This window comes from Chenopodium quinoa, unplaced genomic scaffold (assembly GCF_001683475.1).
Source record: "Chenopodium quinoa cultivar QQ74 unplaced genomic scaffold, ASM168347v1, whole genome shotgun sequence".
Classification (NCBI taxonomy): domain Eukaryota; kingdom Viridiplantae; phylum Streptophyta; class Magnoliopsida; order Caryophyllales; family Amaranthaceae; genus Chenopodium; species Chenopodium quinoa.
In genome coordinates, this window is record NW_018745395.1 from 344,265 (window position 1) to 358,428 (window position 14,164).

The 14,164-nt window shown below is 31.9% G+C and overlaps 1 protein-coding gene across 1 annotated transcript; it reads right to left on the reverse strand.

Annotated features, from left to right (window-relative positions):
* Nucleotides 1–223: 223 nt before the first annotated feature.
* LOC110712882 (IQ domain-containing protein IQM1-like) lies at nt 224–4,661 on the reverse strand. The gene is made up of 9 exons (XM_021891333.1): nt 4,176–4,661; nt 2,672–3,214; nt 2,457–2,571; nt 2,296–2,361; nt 1,876–1,964; nt 1,667–1,754; nt 1,322–1,552; nt 1,133–1,234; nt 224–923 (listed from the first exon to the last, which is right to left on the reverse strand). Exons 2-9 carry the CDS (start codon nt 3,172–3,174, stop codon nt 528–530), a joined length of 1,590 nt encoding a protein of 529 aa, XP_021747025.1. The 5' UTR covers nt 3,175–3,214; nt 4,176–4,661; the 3' UTR covers nt 224–527.
* Between the last annotated feature and the right edge of the window lie 9,503 nt (nt 4,662–14,164).

The following is a 14,164-nucleotide window of genomic DNA, read 5'->3' on the forward strand; positions in this document are numbered from 1 at the left end:
CAATTTCAAAAGTCATTATAAACAGCCAAACATACCAGCTGGTCAAACAAGCCAAGTGAACCAGCTAACCGCCAACAGCCACTTGCCAAACAAGGCCTTTGTTAGTGTGCCATACATAAATATTGAATTGTGACTAGTTGATGACCCACAAGTATTTTGTTCAACCCAATAACTCAATAAGCATTACATGAACTGGCAAAAACAACCGAATGACGTTTCCAAGTACACAGTCAAAGATTAAAATGTTCACTTTCATTCATTCTTTGATTTAATACATATACATAATAAGAGTAAGATCATGATTACATTTTGTCATTTTGACCATCTTTACATCATGATTTAGGATCTAAAAACTGTTATTTAAACAAAAAAAACAAGGTTGGAAAAAAAAGGGGAAAAAACAATTGAAAAAATGAAGAAATAAGTTAGTTCTACAGCAAATCACACTAAGTGGGCACCAGAGGTGCCTATCTTCAGGTTTTACACCCCATCATAGTTATGCACAGGGCTTAACAATGTTCGGTAGCTTAGGCCGCTGCCATCGGTGTTCTTGGACTTGGTAAGCCCATGTATGCAAGCCTTGGAGAGACTCGAACCTTTGGACTAGGCCTTGGAGAAGGAATTGGGCCATATGATCTAGTTGTAACGCGTGGTGAGAGGTTGACTTGTTCGAGTGCCTGGGATTGTAAGTCCAATGGGTAGTCCCTAACACAGCCAATCCTAGGTCCATTACCAGTGACCCATTTGCAGGACAAGCGTCTGGCAAAGGAGAATGGTTCTGATTCACGGTCATCTTTGGCTTTGGCTTTGCCATCAGCTGGTATAGCTTCTTCTTTAGTTGCTTCTGTGACATCTGCTGTCTTCTCAGGAGAACTTTCGTCTTCAGGAACTTTAAACGAACCTTCCTCGTTGTATGCATACTTCTGCAGAATTTACAGTTGATACAGCACATTGTTAGCATGTTTTAATCAAAACAGAATTTGTAACATACAATTTTATGCTTTTGTTGTGATTTACAGTTACTGATTTTACTGATTAAAATCGAGCCCAAGTCATTTGTCAATCCTAGGCATGCTTTGTTTTATGTTATTTTTATCATCTTATAGTGTGATTTATGCTTTTGAGTTAGTACCTTAACATTGGTGAGATCAACATTGTTGTCCCTAAAGAAGCTCATGAGCTCATTGAAGTTCTCTTCAGTCGGAAGATAGTGACCGCTGTATGGCCATAAAGCCTGAAAACATAGACATACACATCTTAGTCATTATTCTGTAGATGATCATGTATTGAGTTGACAATTTTAGTACTAATCAAAGTGTACCTCAAGAACCCCTTTGACAGCAATCATTCGTCCAGCAGCAGTCGTAGCAGCACCAGCCAGAAAACTCGAGTGTTGAAACAGACCTTTCTTTTTCTGTCCCACATACAAGGATCTTGATGCACTGAGGACAAATATCCATTTGCAGTCCCCTGCAGTATGAACTAAGTTTCCGCTTTGTTTGTATGTAAGCTTCCCATCTTCTACAATTACTTCGTATGCTTCTCTTTCATTCTGAATTTAAAACAATTACATTGTAAAACATCTATACATGACTAGACAAACACCAAATCAATAGACTAAAGTGCAAAAAAAGGAAGAAAAAAAAGGATATGTAGGACTAATTACCGGTCCAAGATATTTGATGCATTGCTGCTGCATTTTGGTCCTTGGGCATTTCTCAAGATTAACCTCTTTCCCGTCTCCAATATCCAACCTTCATTATCAAAATCAAACGAAAGGATTAACAATAGTTGAAAAGGTCAGTAAAATCTTGTTAATTTTACATTACTTAGTAAAAACATCAAATTATTACAGTATGTTGCAGAAGTACATACCAGTAAAAGAATGGTTGACTGCTTTCGCTTTGAAACCAAACATCATAATAAATATGCAAGTTGTGCCCGTATCTATGGCGTGGATCAATCTGTACGAAAAAAGAAAAACAGGACAAGAAAATGATTTAGATGATTGATACTTGATAGTTGGTGAGATTATACAACTTTTCAACACTCTTAAAACCAATAATTCGGCGAAATAACTATTTGTTTAACTGTCAAGACAACAAGTTGATCGAACTATTATAGTTATTATTGAAGTAGTTGGTGGCTAAGAGATGGAAATAATTGTAGCATGATTGAGAAATCTAGTTTGTCTCAAATTGTTTTTCTTGTATACTTAGACCCCTCATTGGCCTCATAATTCATTAGATCATGAAAAGCTTAGTTTAATACTTTAAGGCGAGTTTGAGGACTTACAGCTTCGAGCCAATGTCGTAGAGCTAACTTCTGAGCTTTCTCATTTTGAGACAGGCCTTTTCCCACCTATAGATAAAATTAGCATAACGACGAAAATTTAGCATTACAGAAGAACTAATTGAAAAAACACAAAATTTTCACTGAATTATTACTGATATTACCTTGGCAACTCTTGTTTTCGCCCTTGCCCACTTTGCAACAGCAGTTTCCTGTTTATTGGTATCGAAAAATGATACAGAGCTTCTCTTAAGCGAAGCAAAATCTAACGCCTTCCACCTACACAAATATATTAATATACAACAGATTAATCAATATGCACAAAATATCAGCATATTAAAAGTTGATCATATAGTATTTTTATGTTTTCAATACTAACCATAACTCTTCAACTACAACAGCACAATCAGCAAGGTTTCTTCGAGTCCTGTAACTCTTGTACACTTTCTGCAGCTTAATTGCAGCAGCATCAAGCTCAGAAACCGGCCTTGGAGAAAATAGTACCGCGGGCTCAGGAAGAGTGATTGCAGGCAGAGGCTTGTGATTTAATCCATTCGAACTCATTTTACGTGGAGCATTACTAGGATCATACTCTTGTACTAGAGAGTTAAAAGAAGGTGACTTCTCAAGCAGTATTTTTTCCGGCTTGTGGTCTTGTAAACTCGAAAAATTCCTAACACCCATTTCTGAACTTAGATCCGTCTCTGCAATTCTTGGTGACTGAGTACCCTTCTTAAAGGATTCAATTCTCTTAAAACTCGCCGTCCTCAATGGAAAGCGCCGTGCCCTTGAAGATAGACAGCCATTGCAGACTAGATTGAACAAATTTTGACTCAGAATTTCATGCCAAGCAGAAATCAATATGGAAATTGATAATCCCATTGATTTATATAATATTTTCTCTAAGAATAATACTTCTGACCTTGAAAAAAGAAATAAATTTAGATTAGAATATGCAAATTAAAGTACGATAACATAGAAAATGTGCAAGAATATTTATTGGTCTCACCTGGTTAGCTACACAAAAAGAATTGACATATTTTAGCCTTTTGACTTATTAAACATGATCTTCACTTCTTTTTTTTGGTAAAACTTTGCTTTCCAAATCTCCAATAAATTATTCCCTTATTATTAAAGCAGATACAGTTTATTTTACCCAACAAATTATTCACTAATTTCCTAGCGTGAATAATGAGCCAAACAAAATAAACACATTTTTTTTTTCCTTCACAAAATGTCAACCTTTTTAGGCACGTATTGTACATTTTTACTAGCTCTGTACATAGATATTCATCATTTTTGCCATTTTTGGTACTCCGTAGTATGTATTTTGGTTGTCACTTTTTTAAAGTACTTTATTTTTACGCATCAATTATTTTTTTGAATTTCCGTACAAACAAAATGAAATACTTGGTATTATACGTTGACCAAACGGAGTATTATCTACATGAACATATATGATCTACAGAGTAATTAACAAACCAAAAGGACATTAATTATCACACTAAATAACATTTAGAGCAAAATTGAGCAACACCAATCAAGCAAATTAAATTAAACAACAATATTGTCAATATAGCAAAGTTAACAATCACCACCAAATATCAATCTTAATAACAAAAGCAAGTATTGAACAGGTCAAGACGTACAAATTAAACCCTTTTTCTTAAAAGTTGTCCTTTCAAAAGACCAATAAAAAGAAGTGAAAGACCATAACAAACTCCCCGACATCTATACCAACATCCGAGATCAATCAATAGATCAATCAATCTCACACACATGAACAGTATATCAAATCGCTAAAATTAACGATACTTCTTTATCTTTTGAGTTGTTCCACTCAAACTTAAAAAACAACAACGATTAAGTGTAGTATTCTGTACCTTGAGTATCTTTAGAAGCGCTTCACTAAATCGAAACTCTACAACTCTCTTCTTGCTTAGCTTCTCTTCTTAAACTCAAACTTGCTTTAGAACTATGACCATACTAGAGACTTGTTTAGTCATGTATTTATATACATAGAGTTTAGCTTAATATTAGAAAATTATATTCCAAAGATTTGGTTGAATCAAAGTCTACTAAATAGAACACGGCAGCAAACTAAGAAACAAAAGATCGAACTTTAAGGAAATCTCGTGGTAAGAGGGTAATTTTGAAGAGAACAAAGACTAGACTAGAAAATTTGGAAAAAAATAATGGAAAATTTTGACTAGTTTTAAGGGTTTAATAATAATATGAAGTTAAATAAAATCATAAAGGGTTCAAACCCACGAGTTAGAAGAAAAAAAATGGAAGGAAAAAAATGGAAGAAATAATGGTTGGTTTTTTTAATGGGTTGGACTTTAGAAGTTTAGAGAGAGAAAAATATATGGGTCTTTGAACTTGAAGAATGGGAGTATTTTATAGAAAAAATAATAAAAAAAAAAGGAGAAAAGAATGGTCAATTATTGTAAGCTAAACCCCACGAAGACTCACTATTATTGTTCCACACGGTGGTTCTTTGAAATTTACCAAAGTACGAAATATAGTTTTAATATACTACTTCTGTTACATATTATTTGCAACGATTAGACATTTTTCCTATTTATTTTATATCAAATCATTGCAAATAATATGTAACGGATGTAGTATATTTTTTTTTAAATGGGTTGTATTGTTACTATATATATATATAATTTATTTGATAATCTTGGATCATACTTTGTTTGTTTCATTATACTATTTCATTTACTATATCTAGTGAGACTCAACTTTGAGTATTAAAATACAAAATGAGTTTTTTTTTTTTTTTTTTTTTTTTTTTTTTTTTTTTTTTATCTCTAATGGTGATATCCAATCTATATTTTTCAATTTAGCAACTCATGTGAAATCTAATTTTCCAATTGTGAGACTCTCTAAAGTATACTTATGTCACTTACAATCTATGGCCTACCAAATCCATATTGTAATTTTTTTTTTAAAAAAAAAAGATAAAACTTAAATAAATTACAATACTTCCTTCGTTTTTTAATACTTGCAACACTTTCTTAAAATGAAAATGTCATAATACATGCAACACACCATAAATGGAAAATTACTTCGGAAAAAGTTATAATATTTTTCTTATTTAAAGCACATGGTCCACTAAATTACACTCCTAACAACCACTCACCCTATTTTAAAGTGTATTATATCATGTGAACCCTACATTTATTAAATAGCGTGAAAAAGTGTGTGCAACTATTAAAAAACGGAGAAAGTATATTATAACATTGATAAAGGGACCACACTTTTTGTCAAATGAGACTCCAAAATTCAAAATTGAGTATTTAAACTTTATAACTTTTTTTTTTAGAATTGCTAAGTTTAGATACTAACTTAGGGCCTGTTCACATTTACTGAACTGAGTTAAACTAAACTGAACTAAACTAAACTAATTGGAGCTGAACTGAACTGAAATGAATTTTTTATGAGAGACGAAGGAAATTAGAAGCTGATGAACTGAACTGATTGGAGCTGAATTGAACTGAACTGATTAGAGCTGAACTGAATTGAGCTGAACTGAACTGAAATTAAATTAAGCTGAAGCGAACAAGCCCTTACCGGTATCCTTTGCAAAAAAATTCTCTATATCTCAAAAAAAATCTCCCTCAAATCTCACCATTAAAATGTTCTTACTCTTTCTTTAGTTTAAACAAATGATAGAATATACTTTTAGATTTCTTTAAGAGGAATATTGATTATATAAGTAGATTAGAAGTGATTCTATATGATAGTTACGGAAGTGTAAAAGTTATCATTACCCTTTTTTTCCCTAGATATGTATAACACAAATTCTTATAGTAGTATGTGGTTGGTCATACGATAATACAGTTATTACGTTTGTATTATATGGTGATTCAGTCAGTGTTACGGGGAAACTCGATCAGTGTTACATGAGTTACTTGTTCAGATCAGTGGTACAAAGATTACTCAGTCGGTGTTATAGATTTTGTTCTTTTACAACCGACCACCTACAAAGGGGATCGTATAAAAATAGAAAGAAAAAAAAAGTGGTAAAAGTCTAAAAGAGTATAAAACATAGATAATGTATGTATTTGTCCAAGAACATTTGATTGTCAATTGTGTATGAAAGCTTAATTGACTAGAACATCCCTTTCAATGTTTTTAATCTCTACCCGTAAATTATAGCATAGCCTCATATACTATACTAGTTTTGTACCTCGTGTGAAGTCCGGGTTGTTTATCGAATTTTAAAATAAATTTATTTTATCTAAAAAAATATGTTATTTAAATTTTCTACTCATGGATTAATAATCACTAGACAATCATACTTGTTTGATCCGTTTATAGGTATTAATAACGTATAACTAGAACGGTCGTCTAAAGCTATGACTATTTTCATTTTCTCTGAATATTTAGGGAAAGGTCAGTTGCATGTTAAGACTTAAGAGAACGGTTATACATAACCATAGGTCTCTTTGATTTTTTTTTTGATTTTTTTTTTTTCCTTTTGTATGTCTCTGGATCCATCATTTGTATAGAAATATTGGTATTTTATTGAAAATAATATTATTCTAAACCAAAAGTTTTATTGAAATAAAATTCTAAACCAAAAGTTTTATTGAAAATAAAATTCAAAAATAAGTTTTTTATCTTACTAAATCTATCCAAATTTTAATGTAAATAAAACTCATAACTTTTTTTTTATCTTACTTTATTTCTTAGTATTAACTTTTTCATCCTATTCTAAAAAAAAAATATTATCAATATCTCATAACCTGACTAAAATTTTAACTTTATATATAAGTGGTACGATTTTTTATCACTCCATATCTTTTAACAAGTTACGGAGAAGGAGGCCACTAGGAGTCTAGGAGATCCTCATCGAGTGAAATAGGAGTCCAGCTTTATGTTGAACACTTCAACATGTTTTATTATCCTTTTGTACGGGTATATACTTGTACTTCATACGCAATACGGGTATATACAATAACTCCTTTTATTAATTAGCCAACTACTAGTATTGACTACAAGGAATGTAGGGTTATATAAAGTCAATCATTCTTGTCCTATTTTTATGTTATCCATAGTGTCAGTCACTTTGTCTTCTTTTGTTTTGTTCTCTTTAATTTAATTTAATTTAATTAATTAACATAATTAATTCTTTTTTGAGAGAAATTAATTAACATTAATAAAAAAATAGCTAATCTACAATTGTATTCTTTCTTCCCTTTGTCTTTAACTAATGTCTTTAATATAAATACAAGAGATAACTTATATACTCTTGACCATTAGGAAATAAGTCTAACACCTCGTAAAATAATTAAACATATATAAGAAAGATAGTTACTTAACTATCTAAGCCAATCATAAACTATGTTATAAACATGAAAATACATGAACATAAATGTATATAATTGATAATCACAAGGTCTAATTAAAGTAGCAACTCTCTCCTCTCTCATCTAGGTTTTTAATTTTCTTGGCCTATTCAATTTAGTTTTTTGTTTTAATTTGTTTTACGTTTTGGTTTATTTGTTTTGTTTTGTTCTCTCCATCTGTGAGAGTATGTCCCAATTTTCCGGGTTTTTCCCAATTTTCTGGGATTTTGATTCTCATCTATGGATGAGAATTTTATTTTTAAGGTTCTTATAATAATTGGGAAGGTGATTTGGATTCCTACAGGTCTGGGATATATCATCAACCGGTCGATCAAAACATCAGCGCAGATTGCGGAGGTCTCAACTTGGAATGATGCAAAGACATTGAAAATCATTGCTCGCGTCAAGCTTGAAGCGGTGGAGTATGAGCTATGCCAAATATGCAAATTAGTTATGATTTTCATTGTAAAAGTTATGATATTTTCTCTAAATCTGTGGTTTACAGATCTTTATTATTGTAGATGCCATATGGCTTTTATTTAATGATATTATTCTTCCCGTTCAAAAAAATAAATAAATTAATAATTAAAGTAGCAACCGGTGCAACGCCCGGGCTACACACTAATTGGAACAATATGGTCACGCCATGTGTCACCCTTCCCGCAACATGACTAGGTGACACATGTGTGTGATGTGGCATCCTACGTGTCACGTCTTTTCCCAATATAAATTGATTCCATCGGCATTAATTAAAACTCTATAACTTTAATTTTTTTTTTTTAAAAAAAAAAAAAACTCTTCATATGTATAACCTCCAAATTTAATTCTATAACTTTGATATATTAATGAAAGATCATATAGATTATTACTTCGTATATATTTTATTTAGTTATTAATAATCCGTACTGTTTAACATTAATCCTTTTTATTAATTTTGATCAAACTTAATTATAAATTTACGATATATCGGGGACCAGTTGTCTCCTATATTATTCACTTACAATCATAATAGTTGAAAACTAGCTTTCAGCAAATTAAAAGATAATTAAGATATTTAATATCATCTACAAGTGTCAAACACGTAATAACTATTTAGGATTGACATAAAATGTAAGAACTAATATGCAATAAATTTTAAGTTGGTTCAACTACTTCAATGGATATGATTGTAAATCCATTGTATTTAATGCTTAGTGCGATTTGATTGTTGGTATTTTGTTTAGTAAACATTTTTATTCTTCAATTGTTATTACTCCCTCCCTCCGTTTTTAAATACTTGCTTCATTTCTCCATGCACGGAGTTTTAGGAGAAATTGGAGAAAGTAATAAAACATGGAGGTAGTGGGGTTGGTGGAAAATAAAAAAATTGAAAAAATCAAAAGTAATGGAGAGAATTGGAGGAGAGAGAATATATATGTTGGGTCCACTAGGTGAGAGAAACTAATTAAATATTGTATAAGTTTTCCAAATAAGGAAATAGAGCAAGTATTTAAAAACGGCCGTAAATGGAAAGTGAAACAAGTATTTAAAAACAGAGGGAGTATTAGACATATTCGCGCCTATTTAATTAAAACATATTGAATATTACATTTTTTTATAAAAATTATGTTAGGATTGGTGAGTGCACCATGAAAGCAAATTAAAGGGAAAAATTATCAAAAAATCCGAATTAGAAATATATTGTGTAGGTAGAATACTCCGATCATGATATACTCGTATATTGGAGTAATGGAGGATAATGTAGGTGGATACATTACTCCAAATGATGCCCATCACCTTATATTTATAGGGGATGTATGGAGGTGGAAGAAGTGTGTGGAAAATTCTACACACGTGCTAACTCTTTAAATATAACCTTCACCACTTCTATATTCTTTCACAATTCGTCATCAATTTCTCAATGATAAAATAAGTTGCGTTATGAGATTTGAGTCAAACTAACTCAACAAATTAGATTATATATATATATATATATATACTCAAAATATAATTTTTTTTTAAAGTAATTAGGAGATTTTGGTATCGATTTTCATCCGCAAACACACAAAAAAAATGATAATATAATTTTCTATATTATTATTATCAACAATGACAACAACACTAGTTTGACCCAAAGAGCTAGTACGGAGGTGGAGGGAAGGGAAGGGACATTTCTCTTTCCTCAAAACAACTCCCACACCTCTTTATTTGGTAATCTATAAGTTTTAAAACTAATTCAATATTGGTTGCGATACTTCGATAGGGGAGAAAAGGGGAAAGTTTTTTTTGTTATTACCAAAGAGAATTGAAATTTTTACTGGTCACCAGATAAAATTAAAAAAACTTAAAAGTATCATTGAGAACTTCTGATTACTATGATCATAATATGCAGTCTGTCTAATGCAATTTGATTCTTGGTATTTTGTTTGGTAGGCATTTTAATTTTTCAATTGTTATTACTAGACATATCCGCGTCTGTTTTATTAAAACCTATTGAATATACACTTTATAAATGTAAGGGTTGGTGAGTGCACAACGGAAGCAAATTAAATGGAAAATTTATCATAAAGTCCACGAATGACGAACACCCAAACTCTTAGGGAGGTTGTGTGTATGTAGAAAACTCCGATCATGATATACTCGTATATCGGAGTAATGGAGGATGATGTAGGTGTATACATTATTTCAAATGATGCCCAACACCTTATATTTATAGGTGATGTATGGAGGTGGAAGAAGTGTGGAAAATTCTACACCATGCTAGCTCTTTAAATTTTCCACATAAATTTAGAATTTTCACCACTTCTAGATTCTTCCACAATTCTCCATAAATTTCTCAATCTTGAGACGAAATAAGCTAGGCTATGGATCGAAATTTGGGTCAAACTAACCCAACAAATTTGATAAAAATGAAAAAACTATCATACACTCAAATGTGGTTAGAGATTGCCTCCTGATTTCAAGAGATCCTGATATCGATAACCCCGCCCTTGTGGCTCTCTAAACACCTAAAAAAACTATTATCAACAACACTAGTTTGACCCAAATAGTTGGTACGAGAGTGGGGTAAAGGAAGGGACATTTCTCTTTCCTCGAAACGCCTCAATGGTAACATTAGTTAAGCAATTTAAGGAAACATTAATCACGGTTGATGTTTTAAAAAGGAGAGAAAGAGAAATGCCTAATTAATATACCCCTTTTGAAGAAAAATAAAACCTATCACCCACTTCTTCCCCCGCCAGCCCAGCCTCGACCCCTTAGTCGGTGCCAGCCGCGACTAGGGATGTCAATGGGGCGGGTCGGGGCGGATGTTGGTCTTTCCATCTCCATCCCCGCGGCGGGTCCAATATTCATCCCCATCCCCGCCCTAGCGGGTACAACTCTAAAACCATCCCCGCCCTACCCCCCACTTGGATATCCATCCCCACACAAGACCCACCTAATCTCCGTCTCTCAAATACACAAGTCTACATGATTAATACGGATTATAGTATTATAAAATAAAATAAAATAAAACATTATTAGTTTACCTCTAGTCCAAATTACATACTCGCAACTTTGGAATATTTTATATCTCACAAATAATACCCCAAAGTTGCGAGTAATTTGGAATGGAGGTAGTATTACACACATTTTTGTTTATAATATAAGTGTAATATATACAAAGTATTATAATCAATATTTTATTTCACGTAATTATTTTATAAAATAATATAAAAGTATATAATTTTGCTTTTAAAAATATATAAATGTGGGTATGAGGTGGGGATGAGGCGGGCGAGGTGGGTACAACTTAAAATTCATCTCCGCCCCACCACCCGCCAAACCGAGACCCATTCCCGCTCCACTAGGGAGGGGATGGGCGGGTCTTCTACTTGACCCGCCCCACTGACATCCCTAGCCGCGACATCCTGTTCCCCTCTCAGCGCTAGGATGAACCCCATCCCCTTGTTGCCGCGACCCCTAAACCACCCAATCCCCCTTCTTCACCAACGCCAGTTTCCAATACCCTCCTTCCACCTTCGATAAATGCCACCTGCTTTCCATTGAAAAGCTCAGCCAATATAATCCAAACCCACATATTCGAGCAAATCCGAACCAAAACCCCCTACTTTCGAGCAAAAATCGACCCAAAACCCCCTAAAATACCCTGAATCGAGCAAATAATGAATGGAAATTCAAATCAAAAGCTGATATTTTTGCCCTAAAAACCCTAGAAATTTTAACCAAAAATTGGGGAAGGAGATCATAGCGAATCGAGGAAGGGGGAGGTCGGTTGCCATGTCCAGCAGGGGAGGGAATCGGGGATAGCGACTGGTTCTGGTACACTAGAGACTGGTTCTAGTGTGCCGCTGGTAGAGAAAGGACGACTTTGGCGGGGAAGAAAGGGGAAAGATTTTTATTTTTATTTTTTTTCTTATTCCTTTATTTAAAAAAAAACAATTATAATTTTTTTTAAAATATTTTGATTATTAAAAAAATAAACAAAAAACTAACCATGGTTTATTAATGATTAAATTGATTAGATAATGTCACCATTGAATTAATAATAGTGTAATAGTTGATTATCAAATAGAATTAAAAATTTTGTTGTTTACCAAAGAAAAAAATTAAAAAAAAATCAAGAGTAATATTGAGAAATTCCGAAAAAGTTATTGTATTTTTTAAAAAGATTTTTGATAAAAAAAAAAAGTTGTTTTTATACTACTTCTGTTAACTATTATGTGCAATAAAGGGGTATTAATTGTGAGACATAAAATGTTCCTTTGTTGCACATAATAATTAACGGAGATAGTAAAAAGATTTTTGACAAAATTTCCTAAAGAAAATAGAGAAAACACAATAATACATGATAAACATATAAATCGTGTATAATCTATCTATAAATATTACTAAAGGAATACCCGCTGACATCATCACTTTTTTTCAAATTGTATACGTGTCAGCTTCTCCCTCATTTAATATAGTATATTAAATTTTTTAGTTTTTATTGTTTTTTTTTACAAAATACAAAAAAAAAAAAAAAAAAAAAACTTCTTAAATAAATACGTAGGAAAACAAATATCAACCTTTTACAATTTACACATGTGATTATTCCATCTATTTACAAAGTTTGCTAAATTTTATTATAGACATGAGATGTCTTTTGTTTATACTATGTATTATTTTAATTTTTGTAGTTTGGTTTATGTAATTATGTTAATAAGATTTTACATATTTTGACTGATGTGTCTTTGAAGTAGTTTATACAATTATAAAAACTTTTGTTATATCTGTACATCGCACGTCACACGGGAGTTAATCTAGTATGTTTATGGATCACACGACACCAAAGCATACCTGCTTTAACATCATTAAGTTAAAAAGCAAAGGAGCAGAAATCATCGTTAAAAAGAACTCGTTGCTTACTATCTCAATCCCAAGATCAATACATACAAAAAGGCAAGACATAGCCATATTGATCTTGGAGTTGACATTGTAAACGCCAAGTTCCACCGGCGTTACAAGCCCGGCCCTCTCTTTACCTTCATTATATATATCGATGAACCTTAGCTTTGTATTTATAACAATGAGAAAATGCTGACGAATTGTTTTGAGATAGAATTTTTGTTTTTAATGCTGACAATTTGTTTTGAGATAGAATTTGTTATTTTATTTAGATATATTATAATTAAAGATAGAATTTTATTTAAAAGACACATAGTTGTTGTATGTAATCATCTAATTCGTGAACAAATTGACTTTAGAAAAAAAAAATCTTTATTGATAGATTATGCATTTGCATGGTGCTTCTAAATGTCCTAGTTCTTGTTGAGTTTTGGTTTTGTATTCTTTTTAAAATGGTTAGAATAAGAGATAACATTAGGAAATTGGATTAGTAACTTTTTTATTTTTCGCGCAATTATGCTCAGGAATCATATACTGGCCTTAGCTTGTAGATCCATAGTGTTTTTGCTTTATCTCTTTCATTTTTTTTAATTATTATTTTGTTATCTTTAATTTATAGTTATACTAGTTTTGTGCCCGTGCGATGCCCGGATTGTTTATTGAATTTTAAGATAAATTTTTAATTTATATGTCAAATTTTAAAATATATCATTCATACAAAATTAGTTAGGAATTGAAATGTTGTTGTGACGATTTACTATCGAGTAGGAATTGGTGGAAAATGTTCTAGTTAATACATCAAAATAATAAAAAAAAAATTAGCAAAAATAAATAAAATAAAATAAAAGTTCAAAGCCCGTTGGGTTGATCCAGATCGAACCCAAAACTTTGGGCAAGGATTAAACATTTCGTGACTCGTAACCTAAAATGACCTAACCCGAGATGAATCATAACCCGACCCTAATTGAAGAGATTACATAGCCATAAAATTATATTAGATTGTGAAGTATATTATTTTAACCGATATAAAAAATGGAAGTTAATAATCCCACCTTTGCCTATTCTGCTCAAAACAATCCCACCTTTTCGAAATCTGGAAACAAACCCACCTTTTACTCCCATCTTCTTATAACAAGCCTTTT